This window comes from Hippocampus bargibanti, linkage group LG01 (genome assembly GCF_051943395.1).
Source record: "Hippocampus bargibanti isolate YZ-2025 linkage group LG01, ASM5194339v1, whole genome shotgun sequence".
In the NCBI taxonomy this organism is placed as follows: Eukaryota; Metazoa; Chordata; class Actinopteri; order Syngnathiformes; family Syngnathidae; genus Hippocampus; species Hippocampus bargibanti.
In genome coordinates, this window is record NC_142734.1 from 30,216,263 (window position 1) to 30,236,038 (window position 19,776).

At 40.5% G+C, this 19,776-nt stretch overlaps 1 protein-coding gene across 4 annotated transcripts in view; it reads right to left on the minus strand.

The window, feature by feature from the left end:
• kazna (kazrin, periplakin interacting protein a) overlaps positions 1-19,776 on the minus strand; it is a 94,142-nt gene that overhangs the window by 64,754 nt on the left and 9,612 nt on the right. For 2 of the 4 annotated variants that reach the window (XM_089009834.1, XM_089009827.1), the window contains exon 2: positions 9,992-10,149. The exons of 1 other annotated variant lie outside the window; for it this stretch is intronic. In XM_089009834.1, coding sequence (XP_088865960.1) covers positions 9,992-10,149 — 158 coding nt within the window. Of the gene's footprint in view, positions 1-9,991; positions 10,150-11,851; positions 11,867-19,776 lie in introns of those variants that run through there. One more of the 4 variants, XM_089009879.1, reaches the window with a different exon arrangement.

The window sequence follows — 19,776 nt, forward strand, 5'->3', positions numbered from 1 at the left end:
CTCCTAATTAGGAAAAGAACTGACAAAAAAGGTAGTGAATGAATCTTAACCAAATGAACATGTTGGGAAACATTTGGTTCATTTCTAGGCACCTTACTCCAGTATTCCAGATTGCCTTAAAACTGGCAAAATGGATTTCAAAACACGAATGGGATCGGCATCCAAATGAGGAAGAATATTGTGGCTGTGGAAAATGAGCTGAAAGTTGTGATAAGAAAAAAAATTGTCTTGCAAAGACGAATCCAAATTGTGCCAATTGGAAGATAAGGCGGCAGTGGTTGAGGAAGCCTAGAAGAGCTGAGAACAGACCAGTCTGTAGGGTGACACTGCTGGCACATTCGCAGGCCAGATGCGCATTAAAAAAATGTCATTTTCTAAACCAGTAATTGCATCAAAACCAAGTTCCCATGAGAGACCAAACACCTCAGCCATGAACATGGCGAGGCTGAGCCAGTTGTAATTCCAATCTTGTTTTAGATACAGTATATAAAGACTTGCTTGCAATAGCTTCCGATGACAATAGCGAATGCAAATGGAGCAGAAAAATAAGCAGCCTCCGAGGCCACATCACAAGAAAGATATGACGCACATGTCATGACGTGCTGCCGTAACCGTGCATGAACCCATCTTGGGTTAGTGCTCAAGGGACAGTAGGAAAAAAAGGGTGAATATCATACTGCGTGTTTTGGGTATTTTAGATGCTATAAAACGTTTTTCTGATGTCAGTTAAAAAAACAAAAAAGTAACGTGGGTTGTCCTTTAAGACAGTTTAAAAATGACATCACTGACATAAACAGTGTCATAGTTCCACACTCTCAACCCAAACAAAGAATATCCGTTTACACAGTCCGTTGGTAGCGCTGCAGTGGACCTCAGCAGAATCTTAACATAAAGCGTGATAATTCTGAGACTTCCCATTTCCTCCGCTTAATTAATGCACAACACATATCAAATTCATCTTGCAGTAATAATTGAAAAACGTCAATCATATCCCTGCACAATTCACACACTCTTTCCACGTCCATGACTCATTTCACATGTAGTGTCTTGAATTTCAATGTAAATCAAAGTAAGCTGTTAATATCCATTTACAAGTGATAGGAGACTGCTTTTTTTAATCGCATGGTAGGAGTGATTCCGGGAAAGAACAATTGTCGTATTTTTGGGGGGGGTTGGGGGGGTATGCGTGTTCAATGCCAATCTCAGATGAGTATGGAGGTTTTCTTGCTGATAGTCACCTATTTGGGCGTGCGCCACCCGAGCTCAATTTAATAACAGAAACGGCCTTTGACATTAGACAAGGCCAGGCAGTTTATTTCTCAGGGCATCGGGTCGATCGCAGCGAGGCCGTCTTGGTTATCTTATAAGATGTTTTCCCTCTCCTCCAAAAAAATCCTTCATCATTTCATCCACCAAAGTCCAATTCGGACCGCATTGGCCTTGCTTCTCCCAAGGCAAACTGAACAGTCTGGCTGCAATCAATTCAATGCTATCAGATTGATATGGTCGAGTGATTCTTTTTAAGAAAAAAGATTCGGATATGACCAAGACAAAGAAAAATGTTAGCCTTTTATTTTGAAAACATATATTTTTCCAACTGACAGTCACTTCAAGTGTAATTTCTATCAAGCAACAGAATTTGGCGTCAGGAATTCCAAAGCGCAAAGACTGAAAATGGAACTGAATGGACTTGAGCAGATATGAACATGTGGATGGATTTTTTGAAAGATATGCTCAAGCATTGCATATTTAGTACATAAAATGTTTCCAGTGAATGAAATGCCGTTTGCTTCAGATTTGTATGAGCATGTAAAAAATGCGGCAAAGAAAGTCATGAGCAAGACTCACACAAAGTCAATGAGACGTCTGTGTAACCTCTCAGTCGTACAGGAGTGGTCCATCGATGAAAAGGTTTCTTCAGCCGTCATCTGTACTTCTTTGAAGGTGTCGGACGTTTCGCTTCTTATCCAAGATAGGGGTATATATATATAGTGCCGAAACTACCAGTAAGACTTTAGTTCGCTGACGAAGCATCTTGGATAAGAAGCGAAACGTACAACACCTTCAAAGAAGTACAGATGACGGCTGAAGAAACCTTTTCATCGAAAGTCAATGAAATATTTGGGGGTGGTCAATAAATTCAACAGAACACCCCAAAGCTGAATAAAACAAAGAAGAAAAAAAAAACGTCCACATCCATGTTTGCCTACGAAAAGCGACGTGGTGACATCGTGATGTAGAAGATACATATCCCCAAATTCAACACGCCATTTTCTTGATCAGATTCGGATTAATCTTAGCCTGTCTGGCCATTTTACAGCGGTGGGTATTCCGTCAACTTCGATAGAAAGTCCATCAATCGTCATTGCCGGACGTGCGTTTGGCTGACCCAGCGCCAGACGAGGTCATCGTCCTTGTGCATAATAATCAGACAACCGCATGTCGGAAAACTGTCTGTCAAGTTAAATCATTTCCATTTAAATAAACAAGCAAAATAAATCTCGGAGTCTGGAGGACACATTCACGTCAAGAAAAAAAATGGAGACAAGACTGATTTCCATCTCGCCAAGTCATCGCTCAATAGCAACTTTTGGATGCGAAGGCCAGTCAATCCCTTGACAACACTTTTGTTCCCCTGCATTAATATAAAAATAACGCAAAAATGGCTACACCGGATATTGATCAAACTTTACAATATTTCTCTGTTTACAAATCAATACCTCGAAATGGGCAATTCAAGTCCACAGCAGAGTTTTTTTTAAAAAGTGCACAGCGGCCCACTTTTTGTAACTTATGTGCACAGGAGAATATGAAACGCTCACCCTCAATCATATTGAAAAAAATAGATAAAGAATAGAAATAGAATATCGAGGATGTTACTTGAGCAAGTAGCACCATTTTGTACATGTTTTTTTCCCATGTATTTAATTGTATTGTATTGTATTTAATTTTTTTTTTTTGAATTTCAACTGGATCATAATTGCTCCATGATCTACTCTGAACTTTAAAAAAGTGCCTCATAGTCCTTCAGGACTAAAGTGTTTCTTTCAACTGTCCCAAAGTGCATAACACGCAAAACGAAACAGTGAAAAGCGGCGACAAAATCTTTCACACGACTTTTCCCTTCCCGCTGTTGAACAATAGAGACGACCGCTGAAATGAAAACTCAATTAATAATTCAGCAAAACATGTAATGGAAGCGCAAAGATTAAAACATCATTTAGATTATGGTTTTCACTCGTGGCATACAGAAAAAAAAAGAATCCAAAATACGGCTTTGTGTGATGTTGCCTGTCAGACAAACTGTGTTTCCTAGCAACCGCCGTTTGACACGCCGCTTTATGGAAAATATTCAAAGGCCCAGAGCTTACATGTTGGACTTCTAAAATAGTCTTTCATGAAACATTCTATCTTATTCCACATCACGCTAAAACTATTTGTCAAGCAGGCGGTCATATCTAATCCATTCCGAATGAATGCAGCTGCCATTGAAGGTCCGAATAAATCATCACATGTAAGAATCTTGTCAGGTAATCATATTGTTGAGGGAGCGCGCTAGCTATTACATATTTAACAACCTCTATCTTAAAAAAAGGCTATAAACCACTTATGATCCATTGGAACACCCAGCGAGTCGCAGTGTGTTCTCTTAAATTCCTCAACTAGATCACTAGACTTGTATCGTGTGTGCGAACACCACAACAGTACGGTATTAAAGGACAACCGACGCCTCCGGACAAGTTGTGTCCATAATTTATAAAATCTCTTCAACTTCTACTGAGCGTATTTTACAAAGATTCCACCGCATATAGCTATATTTTACGTTTTAAGACTCGCGCTGAATATTCCGGAAGTGTTGTTTTTGAGTTGGTGACGAGTCATCACCCTACGTCACGGAAGGAACGCCCCTGACCGAGAAAGGACACACTGTAGCAGTCGTTTCATCACATCAATGCATTTTGCGGTACTTTGTTTTGTCTGAAAACTTCGTGTTGATCCGTGTTGATGGCGAAATTAGAAGGAAAACACATAAATAATGTGATGGTGAATCGTTGTGTGTTGCACCGAGCAACTATTTGATATTCGCTGTCAAAAATTCCCAGGAGACAAATAAGCCCATTTCCACTGAGCTTTGTCGCCATCTTCTGCCTTTTTTGGGTGCTACATTTCCCCCCCAAAGGCCTCAAAATGACACGAAATAAATTCTTTAATTGATTGCAAACATGTATGCTTTCCTCTTCAGAACTATTTGAATCATATTCATAACTGGATGAGTAACAAGAAAGCATCTTCTCCGAATCTGAAGCCATTGTTTTGATTCTCGAGCAAGGCAAGACGTCTTAGCGTGACACCACGAACAAGGATTGGATTGGATTGGATATGCCTTTATTCGTCTCACAGTGGAGAAGGGGACGGGACCTTCTGAAACTGGCCACTTCCGGTTTCAATTTGCGTGTTTTGGGTATTTTAGATGCTATAAAACGATTTTCTGATGTCAGTTAGGAAACAAAAAAAGTGTTGTCGGTTGTCCTTGAAGGCCCTTTTGAGTTGAGCCGTCAATGCTATTTTGAGGCTTTAAACAAGTTTTCTCATCAAAAGACTGATCAACTATAAAGTATATTCTTGCTTGAAACATTTATTTTGTAGCTCAGTTTTAAATGTTGAATGTGTTCTGTCGACTGGTAAGAAAAGAAAACACATTGATTTTTGTTATTGAACACCGGCCTTGCTGCAAGACACATAACAGCAGGGAGCCTGTTCTTTTTAAACAGTGAATTAATTAGAATACTTTTTTGCAGCCATTCTATGATGTACGTCCTGTGTAATTTAAACCCCATCGTAGGTTTTTTAAATATTCGATGACCTTCACTAAGTTATGACTACATTGGGGTTTCCAACCAGCCAAGAGTCAATAAAAATTATGAATGCAATTATATCCACCACGTGAAAGATTATTATTCGACATGTACAAAGAATGAGCATTGAGGTGATAAAAATAGTCCAAAGGAGTGATTGAAAAAAATGTACCTCAAATCACCATTCCCCATTGAAATTAATGGAACTGCCATTAATCCATCCTTGCCTTCCCCAACAAATAAGTTTGTGAAACGACCCAACTCGGCAAGTAGTCCCTGAGCACTTCAACTCCAATCACAACTACCAAGGTGAGATTCCACAGTGACTCCCAAAAGAAAAAGCCATTGAATCTACACAAATCAAACAAAGAGGATGGCAAGATGTCATCGGTGCGTTACAGAGGTCGGCCCGTGTCAGGTGGGATGGCGGGGAGGGCGGACATGCATAATGCATGGCCAGAAAGCGCGTACAGGAGGGCCAGCTGAGGTCCCATTCAGAGAGGGGCAGATTGACCCTGCGAAACCCATCACGTGCTCAGTCCGCAGCAACCCCCACACCTTCAGTGCTTTTAAGAATGAAAGCAGGATGCACTCTTCCATGACCTTGGCACATTTGGCACATATAAGTGGAAGTGAGTCAGATGTGTTGCAATATTAATAGGACATTCCCAGGATCGGTGTGTGCTAACGCACATTTATGAGTTCGGCCCGATGGTGGGATGATCATCAAACCAGTACTGGCTTTCAACCGTCCTTCTTTATTGCCAAAAACAATGTCAGCGAGCTTTATAACAGCATTTTTTGGGAGGCCATTTTTTGTATTTGTCCTTTTAGATTTGATTGGCAGGAGCTGGCAGGCTTCCTGCCCACAAACAACAAGGCAAGAGTGCCGCAGGGAATAAACTATGGGCAGTCGCTAAGTGGCCTGCGGGGGTTTGGAAAAGAGATGGCCACATGGAATCACCCTGTACAAACACGCAGACAATTAGACTGTTTATTGGCTTTTTTTTCAACAGGTGCACTAAAAGAAATCTAGAGTACAAAAAGCCAGTGTGGGATTGTTGTTCAAATGTGGCTTTTCAAGTGTAGCTACTATGTTGGCCAGAATACTGATGTTACTGCTTGACACAAGATTCGATTATCTGCAACCAAAGAGAGATAAAGGAACGGTCACTTACTAAAACTAGACAGCAGCTTCATGAAACCACTTTTTTCATCTCAAAAAGGACAACAAGAGAGAGCGATGATTCATCCAGAAGATTTATGTATTATCGAACAAAATGTATGTTTTTATTTTTAATAAATGGACCCATTTGATTGTTGTGGATCATTCGATACATGAAAATTAAATACAAAAATCGTATTGATGTGGGGGTGTGGTTTTATCTGCCAAGACCATTACTGTGAAGCACTACATATTCATATTTATATATGTTTTATTGATGAAAATATCCCCTGGCATTAGAAAATGAGGTTGGTAGCAGAAGGGAGAATTAACCTGAACATTAGTCTCATCCATAAAAATAAATGGATGAGCTCAATCGATGCCCAAGAGGGAAACAGATTTAGGTAATAATACTGCATACTCTCATTAGACACATTGAAGACAATGGCATCGTTCTTTACAGTAGTGCCCTTGAGATACAAATGACTTAGTTGATGTATTATGTTGATGTATGATGTATTTTTTTGCTTAGACTTTCACAGTAATGTTTTTCAATGCTGTCTTGTAGGCACTTGACTCACTTCAACTCCCATTACCAAGATTAGGCCTTGACCAAATACAGAATATTTCTTCAAATGAGATGCTTCAGGCTGTTTAATGTCTCAAGCAAATGAAACTGATTGTTGAACTAAACATAAAACAATAACAATGACATTTATGGTATTTAAAACAACCGCAGCTTAGCCTTTTTTCTTGCTAGCTTAATGCTAACAGAAAGTATCTACCAAACGTTGGGGGTTTTCAACCCTGTAAAGTGGAAGTCAAATTAAAAACTTTCATTCCACATATCATTTCTGTGCCCCTACACGTCTAAACATGGTATTCTGATCAATATCGTGTCGGTGAAATAAGAATTCAGCAGATGGGTTCACCTGTTTTCCGCTATCTTACGAGACAGCCATTTTGATGAGATCTGCCCTTTGCTGTCAACAAGATTTGATATCAAAACACCTTTCAAGTCACGCTGACAAGCTCACGTGGCCAAGCCCAGAAAAACAGGTGAGTCACGGTTTGCAGGATCAGAACTGCAAATGAACTCTTTCACAAATGAACTCATATCTCCAGGCAGCAGAATTTGTGAAAGATGACATTCTTCACACATGAGAGCTGCTCATCAGTTCTTCCAACTTATCTAAAGCTTCTATTGACACAGAAGACTTAAAAAGGCCAAAACTGGACTGTGCCTGTCGTATTTTTGTTCAGATGCGCAGTGCATACTTTGCGAGTCCAAGAGTGAGGGACTTGTCATTCGCTATTCACAGATGAGTACATCAGCTTGGAGGTCGGATGGAGTCACACACATCTTATTTATCAGCGTCTCCTCAGACAAAAGTCACCCTCACTGACTTGTTTAGATGCATCTATATGTCTTCCCTACCTCCACGTTTTCAACCACACATGACTGACAGCTCCACTAATGTCGTCCGAGCTGGTTCCAGCATGAGGAAGGAGAGCGCGAGATAAGGTCAGGAGCAAAGACTCACCGGCTCAGCAGCAAATTTCCTCTAAGATTGACTGCACAATACACACACACAAAAAAAAGGATAAAAAACAGGCCCGAGGAGAGGCGATGTGAAGTTTGCTGTCGATGAAGTAAGAAAAGAAAAATCCAGCGTCTCATTAAAAATGTGGAGCATTTACAAATCAAATATATTGATGTTTATATTTTAATGAGTGGGCTGGCTGGTGGTCCAGTGTCGACCTCCCAGTACAGAGATTGTGTGTTTGATCCTGGCTCCGTTCTTCCTGTGTGGATTTTGCCTGTTCTCCCAGGGCTTGCGTGGGTTTTCTCTGGGTACTCCAGTTTCCTCCCACATTCAAAAAAACATGCATGAAATTCTGATTGTACACTCAAATTTGTCCCGAGGTGTGAATGTGAGCACAGAAAGTTGTTCGTATCGGGATCTCCTACAATTGGCTTGGAACCGGTTCAGGGTGTCCCTTGCCTACAGCTGGGATATGCCCCAGCACCCTCCGCAACCTTTGTGGGGATAAAGTGGATCAGACGATGGATGGATGGATGGATGGATGTCTTAAAGGCTGATGAGTCATTAAATTAGTACGTTTGACACACTTCTTCAAGAATCTGTAGAGTGGAACCACTTTTACTGAAGTCCAACAGCCAATAGTAACCAACTCATTCAGATTTAAACAAAAAAAATACAATAAAATGTTTTCCTGAGTGTCCATGTTCGAGAACAAGACCATTGGAGAATTTTCTTGGTGGCACACATTGATTTTGAGACGACATTTTAGAAGATGACATCATTGGATGACAGTCCATTGATTGTCACAAGCCCCACTGTAAATGTTGCCCCACCAGGAATCATCACATTTGCACTAAATAACACATGGTACAACCGTTTCCTCCCCCAAACTGATAAATTACATGAAAATTACATTTGTGCGGCATGCAGCGTCTGTGCATGACAGATGTCGGATTAGGGTGTGTAACAACTCATCACGCTCATTTGAATAATTTTGAATAAACAGCTCATTCACACTCTTGACATTGCCCTCTTCAAAATCGGCCTCTAATTGGAGCTCCCGGCCTCTCATCGCATGCTCCTCCTCATCATCCTCTTCCGGCAAATCATCAACATATGTGAAAGCGTCAGAGAAAACAGTGAGACAATGCATCTGTGGGTACCTTCAGTGGTCATTTAACAAATGTCAGAAAGAAAGAATAGGGAATGAAACCAAAAATTCTGAAGATACAAAAAGGAGAGGAGTAGCAGTACCTTACATTGCAGGAGTTTCTGAAAAACTACAAAGAGTCCTTTGGCAACACAAAATTCCTACTTATTTCAAACCGATAAACACCTAAAGGCAAAAAATAGTCCATCCAAAAGATAGGCTGCCAAATGAAAAACAAAGTAATGTAGTTTATTCAATACATTGTAAAAATGAAAATTGTAAAGAACAGTACATTGGGGACACTAAAAAATTCTCAAAAAAAAAGACTTTGTCAACATCGCAGTGATAACACTAGGGGGCCTCAATCAGCAGTACATATGCACCTAAAAGCTAGCAACCACTCATTTGACGACAATGAGGTTAAAATCTTCGCGAAAGAACATAGATGGTTTGAAAGGGGAGTAAAAGAAGCGATTTTCCTAAAACAACTAAATCCTTCTTTCAACCGATATGGTGGGGTGAGGTTCAATTTGGATCATTCGTACAACAGCCTACTTAGGAAAAATAGGATTAGGAATACTGATGAGGTGATAGCGGTGGGAATGGGGCAATCAATCAGTCGTTAGTCAGACCAATAGGAACAATCAGTGGAGCGGCAAGGAGTAGTCCTCTGCTCCCCCCAACCTGAGAGCAGGGACCTATCATAGCAGTGTCCGGCACCGCCATGTCTGTACAGTAGGGCTATATATATAGGGCCGAAACTACCAGTAAGACTTTAGTTTGCTGACGAAGTTTCTTGGATAAGAAGCGAAACGTCTGACACCTTCAAAGAAGTACAGATGACGGCTGAAGAAACCTTTTCATCAATGCTATATTTGCTATATTCTTGACATATTTGAACAATTTCTCATCCCAACTAGATGTACATTGTAGATTTACTCTCTCATTATTGATCATGAAATTTTGTTGAACTCAACCCTGAAGTTATATCGCTAAATTTTCGCTTCTTCCTGTGACCCGAGCAAATGGTTAACCCCCACGACCCTACGAAAAATATTGGGTATTCCCAAAAGTCACGTGACATTGTCATATTTCAACTGGGAGATCAGATGTGGTTCGAAGAAGACAAAACATTTACATCACCTAAACGTGGATATTGAATTTGGGGGATTTGGATTGAAAAGATAAATAAATAAATAAAAAGAAGAGAAAATATAACAATACAAATAATTTTGGGCACCATGCGGCTTCTCAAGAGCACGAAACTGCGTACCTGAGCATCCACGAGGAGGTGCCTCATCAAGGTCATTGACTTTTGCAGAGTCTCTTTCTCGGGTGGGCAATACACGTTATCATCCTGCTCAAGTGACTTTGGTCCCGTCACGATGAAACTTGCGATCTGATCATTCAAGCTGTTCAGGGACTGCACCGCTGAAAATATACAGAGACACACATTAGAACAAGAAAAAAAATAAAGAAATTAATTAATAAAAGGGTACGAAAACAAAAAATAAATACAATCAAATAAATAAATGACAGACAGAAATGAATAGGTGAATTAATTTATCAATAAATAAATAGCTGACTATACAAATAAATGAATAAATGAACAAATAAACAACTAAGTACTGTATATAACTATTTTTAAGGGGGTGAGTGGGGGTTTGTTCCCACGAAAAGATGACAACATTCAGCATTGAAATCGTCTTCTATTTCAAATCGATGAAAGACTTGCATTTTATTTGTGTACCAAATAACACTGGAGAATACGTGTTTCTGGTTTTATTAGATTTGACTACAGCATTTGATAAAGTGGATCACAATATTCTACTGTCTCTTTTGCAGCACTTGGTGGGCATTACCGGTAGTGCTCTTGATTCTCTTGGTTTTGGACCTACCTTTCTGACAGAACCTTTTGTGTTCACCTTGGCTACTCTGAGTCACGTGCTGCCGCTCTGTCATGTGGTGTTACGCAGGGCTCAATTTTGGGGCCGATGCTGTTCGCACTATACCGTACCTGCTCCAATTGGGTTACATCGTAAGGAAACATGATATTTCCTTCCACTGCTATGCAGATGACTGTGAGATCTATGTCTCACTGAGCAAAAAAGACATTTCTCGTGAAGGCCACTTTTATCCTGCCTGGAGGAAATCAAAACCATGATGTCACAAAACCTCTTGAACTTCAATGAAAAGAAGAAAGAAGTGATGCTGTTTTGTTCCAGTGGCCCGTGTACATCCCATCGTGTAGACTTGGGGTCCCTGGCTCCTTATCTGAAGTCAACAGTCTCAAACTTGGGTCTTAAACTGGAGTGACAGTGACTTTAAACTCGACTGACAAATTGGTGCTAAATCTTCTTTCATCTGAGGCAACTGCCCAAATTAAAACCTGTCCTTTCTCATGAGCACCTTGAAGCAGTAATTCGTGCCTTTGTCACATCTCGGCTCGATGACTGTAATGCAAATTACTTTGGATCCAGCCAATCCTCCATGAAGCATCTCCAGCTGATCCAGAATGCTGCTGCTCGTCTCATAAGAGGGAGCACGTAGAAGAGGTGCCACAGTAGGAATTTTGGCACCCCTTCACTGGCTCCTTATCCATTTTAGAGTTCTTTTCAAGATCTTATTATTTGTTTTCAAATCTTCAAATGGCCTCGCTCCTCCTTATCCCTCCGAACTCATCCACACCCACACACCTTCCCGGTGTCTCAGGTCTGGTGACAAGACATTATTAGATGAGGCAAAAACGAAACAGATGCTCAGAGGGGATCGAGCCTTTTCCATTGCTGGTCCCATTCTCTGGAATGACCTTCCACTGAACACTCAAAACTCACTTGTACTCTTTGGCATTCGACTCAACATGATTCAGACTTGATCTTAGTTTTACTCCCTGGGGCTTTCTACTATCTTTGTCACTGCTTTACTTCCTCCATATGATAGTTGTCCATGTTAAGCGTTTTGTTACAGCTTCGGCTGTTGTTAAAGCGCTATATAAATCAATGTATTGTATTGTATTGTATTGTATTGTATTGTATTGTATTGTATTGTGTTGTATTGTATTGTATCAGTAGTCCCTGAGGCAAGTCAACAGCTGTAAGGCAGAGGGCCTCGGTGCGCCTGCATTCACACTCACCTGTCTGCAAACCAACACCTTGACTTGGCTCCGCCTTTGTTATATGTCCACGTGTCTCTGTGTCGTGCGTTTGAGCAACGCGAGCCGAGTGGCTGGTGTTTGAGATTTTCTACATAAATAAATACTTTTTAAAAACACACCCTTGCATCAAAACCAGTCTCCCAACTCATAGGTTCGTTGGATGGGTTCAATACTTATGCAAGATACCAAACGCCCACTTCCTCCTGATGCTGCGTCATCATTAGTAAAATGTGGAAACAGTGTTAAGCACTTTGCATACCAAATGTAGAAAAGCGCTACATCAGTCACAGACCATATTCCGTTTACCAGGAACAACATCGCCGTAGAAGACCAGATGGAAGAATATGGTTTCCTCATGTCACCAACTTGGCTATCAACACCCTCTCTCATCCAGTATGTTCCTGAGACCCATCCTGTTTTTGTTCCTAAATGTTTGCCCCGATGTGTCCTTTTGGGTTTCCTTTCTAGCTTGCCTCCCACTGTGAAAAGGAACCTGCTCGACTGTGTTTCCTCCTTCCAGCATACACACTTCCCCAGCCCTCTTCCACTTATCATTAAGCCCTTTTTAGCTTCTGAGAGGTCACAGAAAATATTCCAGAGGTCACCCACGCAGTGACAGGAGACAAAATTTCCATAAGTATGCGGGAGGTTTTTCGCCCGATCAATTTCGTTTTATAATCCACTGTTTTAACCCCTAATGCGTCCTTATCCGTGGTTCTAGTGTTGAAACATTCACATTTAAAAAATCGTCACATAAAAGACACTTCTCAGCGTGTCTCGTGTTGCGCTGGAAAGACGACTGTTAAATCACGTCAAAATAAAGGAATACAACAAGCTAAATCTGCACGGTGTGGGATGCAAATTGGAGTGGGATTTGAGTGGAACTATAAAGCCTTTCCCCATCCACACAAAATCCCACGCTTAAAAAAAACAAACAAACACACAAAAAAGCAAGACACCGTGGACGTATGCGTTACATAACCAGCATTCTTTCATCGTCGTTGACATTTCCAAGCAAAACAAGCTTTGGCGAGAGATAAGAAGCGAATGAGGGGGTTGGAGAGGGCTGTTGTCCCCTCGAGGTGAGAGTGGAGCAGACATCAATGTGTGAGTGGGCTGCTTGTCATGCGAGTGAGCACCAAACACCGAGTGAGGGGTCTTGTCTTACTTTTTTTAATGGCGGGTTAAAAGGACGATACATCAGTTACTTACCCTTACTGCCCTCTAGTGGTCATGACACGCACATACAGTCAAAGAAAGAGAAAGGTTGTACAACCCGAGAGGCAAATTAATTATTGTTTTTTTTTTTCATTTAGCATATTATTATGTTGCAACGGTTCACTTGGCTTCTGTGAAAGGCTTTATTTATTTTTGATCAATTGAACACAAGAGCTATTTGGGTGACAAAACGTAGATTAAGAATGAGCAGCAGCAGCAGCCTCGTAGTTTAAAAACAACGTCTGTCATTCCCTATCAAAATATTTCCCAGAGAAAATTAAAAAATTGTTGACAATTATAAATATATTTCAGAATGGTTTGTCTGCCTTTAGTTCAGAGAATTTATGTTGGGACTTCTTTTTCAGCCATATTTTCCTAACCCCTTTTTGCTGCCTTTTTCCTTTTCCTTCTTGGAATTGTCAACATGCCCTACATGTCTTCCTATTCCTATAGAAATAAAAATGAGGAGAAGCCGTGCCTGTTGGGCCTTTATCTTCACAAGTGAAGACAGTCTCTGCCGGGGGAAATAAAGATCACTTCAGATGAAAAATACCGGGAAGGAATGCCCACTGTAAGCCTAATGAGATATGATGTCGTACCCTCGGATGGAGTCTTGGAGAAGGGGGCTCATTTCATGGCAAAATTGTATATAGCGCAGACCCCCAAATCCATCAGGGAAAGCGATTTACATAGAAAGCGATAAGACAAAAGTCGAGTCATGTAAAAAAAAAACCTGCTTTCGTCGCTAGACAGTATTAAGGTCGAGTTCGTATACAATGTCATTAAATTAAATGTCATTCTTTGAGATTGTTATCAGCATTTTCGACAGTGTGTTTGAGGTGAAGGGTGTCTTTACTAGAGGCATTTAATAATAACTACAAATGAGGGAAACCAGCCGGTGATCATCACAGCCCTTGGAGGGTGAAGAACCAGACAGAACTGGTCTTTTGTTCACTAGAGTTGACCATGGGGCCTTGTCTGCTCTTGGGTATGGAGATTAAAGCAGAAGTCATTGTTAAAAACCCTTGCTCCTATCCATTTTGTGTTTGGGAGCCTTTTACTGAGCATCTTCATCTCTATTAAGTTGTTCTGTAGTGACATAAGCCAGTGTCTTCTTGTGCCGGTCCCAAGCCCGGATAAATACAGAAGGTAATGTCAGGAAGGGCATCCGACGTAAAAGCGTGTGCAAAATAAACATGTGAATCAAACCTCTGAAGATGGAGGACACTGATTCGCTGTGACGACCCCTTCAAGGGAAAAGCCGAAAGGAAAACAAGTTTGAGGTTTGATGAGAATGACCGGGAACATTTGCATCATGGCAGATATGTATAAATTCTAATTTATAAATAAATAAATAATATGTTTTAATGGTTTGGTTAAAAAAAAACAGCGATAAACGAGCACTTTCAAAACTTGAAAGCAGCGAGTGCTATGCAACACTGTCCCCTATTGGGCAGATAGTGCGTAACGAGTGGTTGCTAATTTTGAACGATGCCCTCCACCTCACCCACATATCCACCCACTGCATTTCATCAAACCAGCAGAGGTGGCGGGTTTGATTCCGGTTCCGGGGTCTCTGTGTTTTCATGTTCTTCCCGTGCCTGCCTAGGTTTTCTCTGGGTACTCCGGTTTCCTCCCACATTATAAAAACATACATGACAGGCTGATTGAATATTCCAAATTGTCCCTAGTTGTGGTTGGGAATCCGGATTAGATTTTCTGCGTGTGTCTGCGATTGGCTGGCAACCGGTTCAGAGTTACCCAGTATTAACATTTTTTTGAGAGTGGGCGCTTGTAATATTTCCGACTACGTCCATCGTCCTGTATTGACATAATATTTATCTGCAGATATGGGGCTGCGCGAGGAGGAGGGAAGAAAAACAATTGTCCAATTAGTCAAAGCACACATCATTTGATGAATGTAGCAACTCCCGGGGGGGGGGGGGGGTGTTGCGTAGCTACAAAGAATTACAGAGAAATCAGAATTCTCCTCCGCAGAGCTCATTAGATTCGACTAATCATATCTATTAGCGCCGGAACGAGCTGAAGAAAAACAGACAAGCGGGAGATGGGACGAGGCTTCCTAGGTGATTCGCTTTAAAATGGTTTGTGTGTGTGTGTGTGTGTGTGTGTGTGTGTGTGTGTGTGTGTGTGTGTGTGTGTGTGTGTGTGTGTGTGTGTGTGTGTGTGTGTGTGTGCGTGCGTGCGTGCGTGCGTGCGTGCGTGCGTGCGTGCGTGTGTGTGTGTGTGTCTAGTCTTGTGAAGACTACGGACATTTTATACCATATGTCGTGAGGACATTTTTGACGAGGACCTTTTGGCCGGTCCTAACAAGTTTTTCGTTCTAAAGGCTTCTAGAGGGTCTATATAGGCATCTGTTGAAGTTTCCTAGAGGTCCTCACAAATTCACCCAAAATGATTTTTTTTGTGTGTATTTTCATTTCACTTGGATACACTGGATACTTTTTACTCACTGTGTGTGTTTATGTGTGTGTGCGTGGTTAATGAGAGGAAAAAGTTCATACCACAAAAAGTAAAATGATATTTAACCAAATTCCATACAGGGGTGAGGACTTTAAAAGTACCCATTCAGAAACCTCACTCCTGCTGTTATTTCAGTTAAAGTCCACTTTTTATTTCTTTGTTGTTAAAGAAATTGAAGTAGGAAACGGGGTGACATTTAGTGTTCGAATGTAACACTCGTTCTTCTCTAAACTTATCAGCAATGGTGGTCCTCACTCCTTATCTGAAGTTATCCGGACCTCACAAAACTATTGAAGCGGGAATGTGTGTGTGTATATGTGTGTGTGTGTGTGTGTGTGTGTGTGTGTGTGTGTTTGAAAACACTGCCTGCCTTATCATCACTGCCCCTCCAGCAGCTGACGAGTCCCTCTTGATTTTTTTGATCTGTACTCTGCTGAGCTTCACACAGCAGCTTGCGTCGTCTCCCTGTCCTCATTTTTTTTGTGTGCAGCACTTGAAACAACATCCACAATTGTTGGAGGGATTACATAGCAGCTTGAGCTTCTGCCCCATTTTTTCCTGTGTATGTGCAAAAAATAGAATTATAAATATAGCATCTGATATCTTGCAACAAAAGTCACAGTGCCGACAACACCAAATTCATGTTTGAACGGCTACTACATCTCATCATAATGTGACCCGATAAACATGGGAGGCTCATAAACAGACTCCAGGCACCAAAGTGTAATGGAATGTTTAATGAGTTTTAGCCTCCGGCTACGTTCATTAGGGAGCTTGTGTTTTCATTAAGTGGGTGGTTTGTTTGTTTCATTTGCATCATATGAGTCAGGCCTGTTTTTTTTTGTCCCAAAAAATGGCTTTTTACTCATCATTGCATTTCTTTTACAGATACCAGTGTGCATGAAGGTGTGGCTTTGGGGGGGGGAGTTCAGAGAGAATTTTTACCTGCCAGACAATTTGGGCTTTTGATTCAGCCTTCATCAGAGCTGTCAATACTTTCTTGGTGAGATGTCTTAAAACGGTTGGGATACCTTCAAACTAAGGTTCCTCGGCCCATTAAAGCTGTGCTGCAACCCCCCACTCTACCCCCTGCCGCAGCTATGGTATCATCTCTACATTCATATTAGAAATTGATCTTTTGAATCTCGCAGGGATTGAAATGAGGCTTTAACCCAGGTGTGGCGCATTATTTTGAAAACTCAGTCAGCAAGTGTTCATAAGGTATGTTCGTGTTGATCTCAGTATGCTATGACATTGCTTTGACTATCATCCGAAAGTCCATAAAACACGGTAAATAGACCACAATGTAGTGTATTTGAAATACAGATTTTATTTATTTATTTATTGCATCAAACAATTGATGAAAAAAAAAGATCTCAGCAAAAGTGACGGGAAAAAAATTGCTTTTTTTGTCAATTTATTTAAAACGTTCCAAATAAAATTGTTGCTTGTGTTTGGCAAAATAAAAAACATTTTTTTAACCACTCTGGCGGCCATTTTTTTCAGCTAAATAAGCGACGTGAGAAATATTTTCTAAATGAGAAATAAAAATGTATCTCTGTACGTTGTCTGTAAAGAAAATAATTATACATTAATTTGGGAGGCATTTGACATAAATTGGTGCAAAACTGTAAAAAAAATAGTTCAAAGCTTTTTTTTTGCCATCAGGAGAATTATGGCCAATCGAAGAAGGGGCAAAAAAGAAAAGTTGAATTTGAATAATGTCAAAGTAAATTAGTTTTTTTTTGACAAAATTCTTAAATATCTCTCATATATTTAAATGTGGTAGGTTATACCAGTTTTGGGCTAATTACAAACCCAACAGTTGCCAAAAGGGATCAAAATTAAAGACCTATGTCAACCCCCCCCAAAAAAATATTATAATCTTCAGTATCTCGAGGACATTTTTCATTGATCCTTGGTGGTCTGACAGCCAGCTTGAGCTTTGTGTATCATTCACAGCACCAGATGACAAGTCTTTGTAAAGACAAATTGGAAGTGGGCCAAGTGTCAAGAGACAAAGGCTTGTTTGCTCATGTTTGGTGTCACGGCAGACGTTGAATTCGCTGATTCAAAAGCTAAAATTGAAACACCAGCTGTGATCAAATAGTTCAGAAGCTAAAAACCTCACACCCACGGCAAGGCAGGATTGGATTTTTCTTGCGTGCAAGCGACTGTCTGTGCGAAATGATTCCTCTCTAACTGGATTATGCACTCTGTCTGAACCCGGTGATGAACGCAACGCCACTTGGTTAACGCCGAGTGCATTAGCAGGCGCGCGAGCAGCTAATGAAAGCATGAAAATATTCAGACTGATGAGAAGCTGGCCTAAATATGCTTATAGATCTGGTAAGCAAACAAATAATTGCCCTCTTGTGTTTTAAAAGTTTAACAAGAGTTTATGGCTCAGAGGAGACGGCGTACGGAACAAAAGCTGCTTGTCTCAATCTACAATGGGTGAAATTAGCAATGACATTTTGTATGTATTATTATTATTATTATATTTAATGGGATGGGATAATCGCTGGGTGAATATTCCAAACCCCTGTTTGGGATTTACCGTTGTTTGGATGCAGATCATTTTCCATAGCTGAGGTCAATATTGATCTGACTGGTCTTTTGTGATCTAATCATTGTTAACCTATGCCAATACAGTCAAATCTCGGTTTTCGACCATAATCCGTTCCAGAAGCCTGTTCGAAAAGTGATTTGATTGAAAACCAAAACATTTCCCATTATAATCAATCTAATCAATGCCTGCTTTTTTTCTTTATTTATTTTTTGTATTGTGATTGATTGTGATGTATAAGGAAGTGGAGGGGAGTCGAGTGGTGTATTCAGGTGCGCTCAGTTTGGTCGAGAAACGATATTTGGTTGAAAACCGTAGTATACAAAACACGAAATTTTTGGTCGAAAAGAGAATTGGTTGAGAACCGAGAGGCTTGAAAACCAAAGTTTGACTGTAAATCTAACTACTAAATACTAGAAAACCAAACAAACTGTAATGGGTCATAGTTTTATGACCTATAACATAGTTTCATATCATAAAATTTGCTAAATACAGAATCAGAATCAGAATCATCTTTATTGCCAAGTATGTAGAACACACAAGGAATTTGTTTCCGGTAGAACACGCTGCACTAGTATCGTCGTCAAAAAAACTGCTAAGTGGCACTATACAGTTCCATTTTGGCTACTATTGCTAACTAATTGTTTTTGTAAATTAGCATCAAACTTGCTAACCATTGGCGGCCATTTTGTTTGTGGAATAAATACATATCAGCTCTGTAACGCAGCATGCATAATTCGTTTAACTCAAGCTTTCTATGAAACCGTTTTTATTCTATGCTTAAAACCACAAACAAGTCACGTCTGAACAAACAGCACGTCTGCCAGTTGCAGTCAAACAGCGCATTCATTTTCGCCTCAATTACGACTTCATTCTTTGGAATTAAGTGATTACAATGCGCATCCATGGCCGTTTCCCTCAGGAGGTGGTGGCAGGGTTGTCTTTACACCTGACAAAAACCATTTCTTTCCCAGTCATCACCACTGATGAGCGTTAAGGAAGCTGCAAGCTGCTGTCAGCACATCGCCTGAACCAAAAGGGATTACAGTACATACAAAACAGCAGTCCACTGTTTGCGTTTTCATCAAGAAGATGTGAAACAACTAAACCGCAAATGGTAGCAAGCTGTGAAATTATTCAACAAAAGCCAACAAAAATTATATAACGACAACAACATGGAACTGATGCCAATCAGTGCAGACATATTGAAATAATCTGTATTTCTTAAATACGCTTTACATATTGTCCCCATTTTCAGTCCCCAGTTGCAATGCATGTTATGGTGAAGTATTTTATTCATTTATATTTTGGTTTGTTTGGTTGACGTGAACTTTGCATTATTCCCTCATTTAATGCCAGACAATGTGCAAAAATGTGTCTACTCCAGTGCCAGGGTTTTGGTGATTTTCACTCAAATTGCAGGACTAACAGAATATTGAGTTTTAGGACTACATAAACATTCAATGCGGCGTAAAGAACCTTAAACTCACTTCTTTAATCATAGAAAAGAGTTAATTCCTAAATTATATGAGTCTGGAGTTCTCTGAGCTTGAAATCAGAGCGGCTGTACAAAAGGCAAATGCTGCCCCCTCGTGGGAGGGAAAAATAATGCCAGAGGTCTGACTGAAGCTTT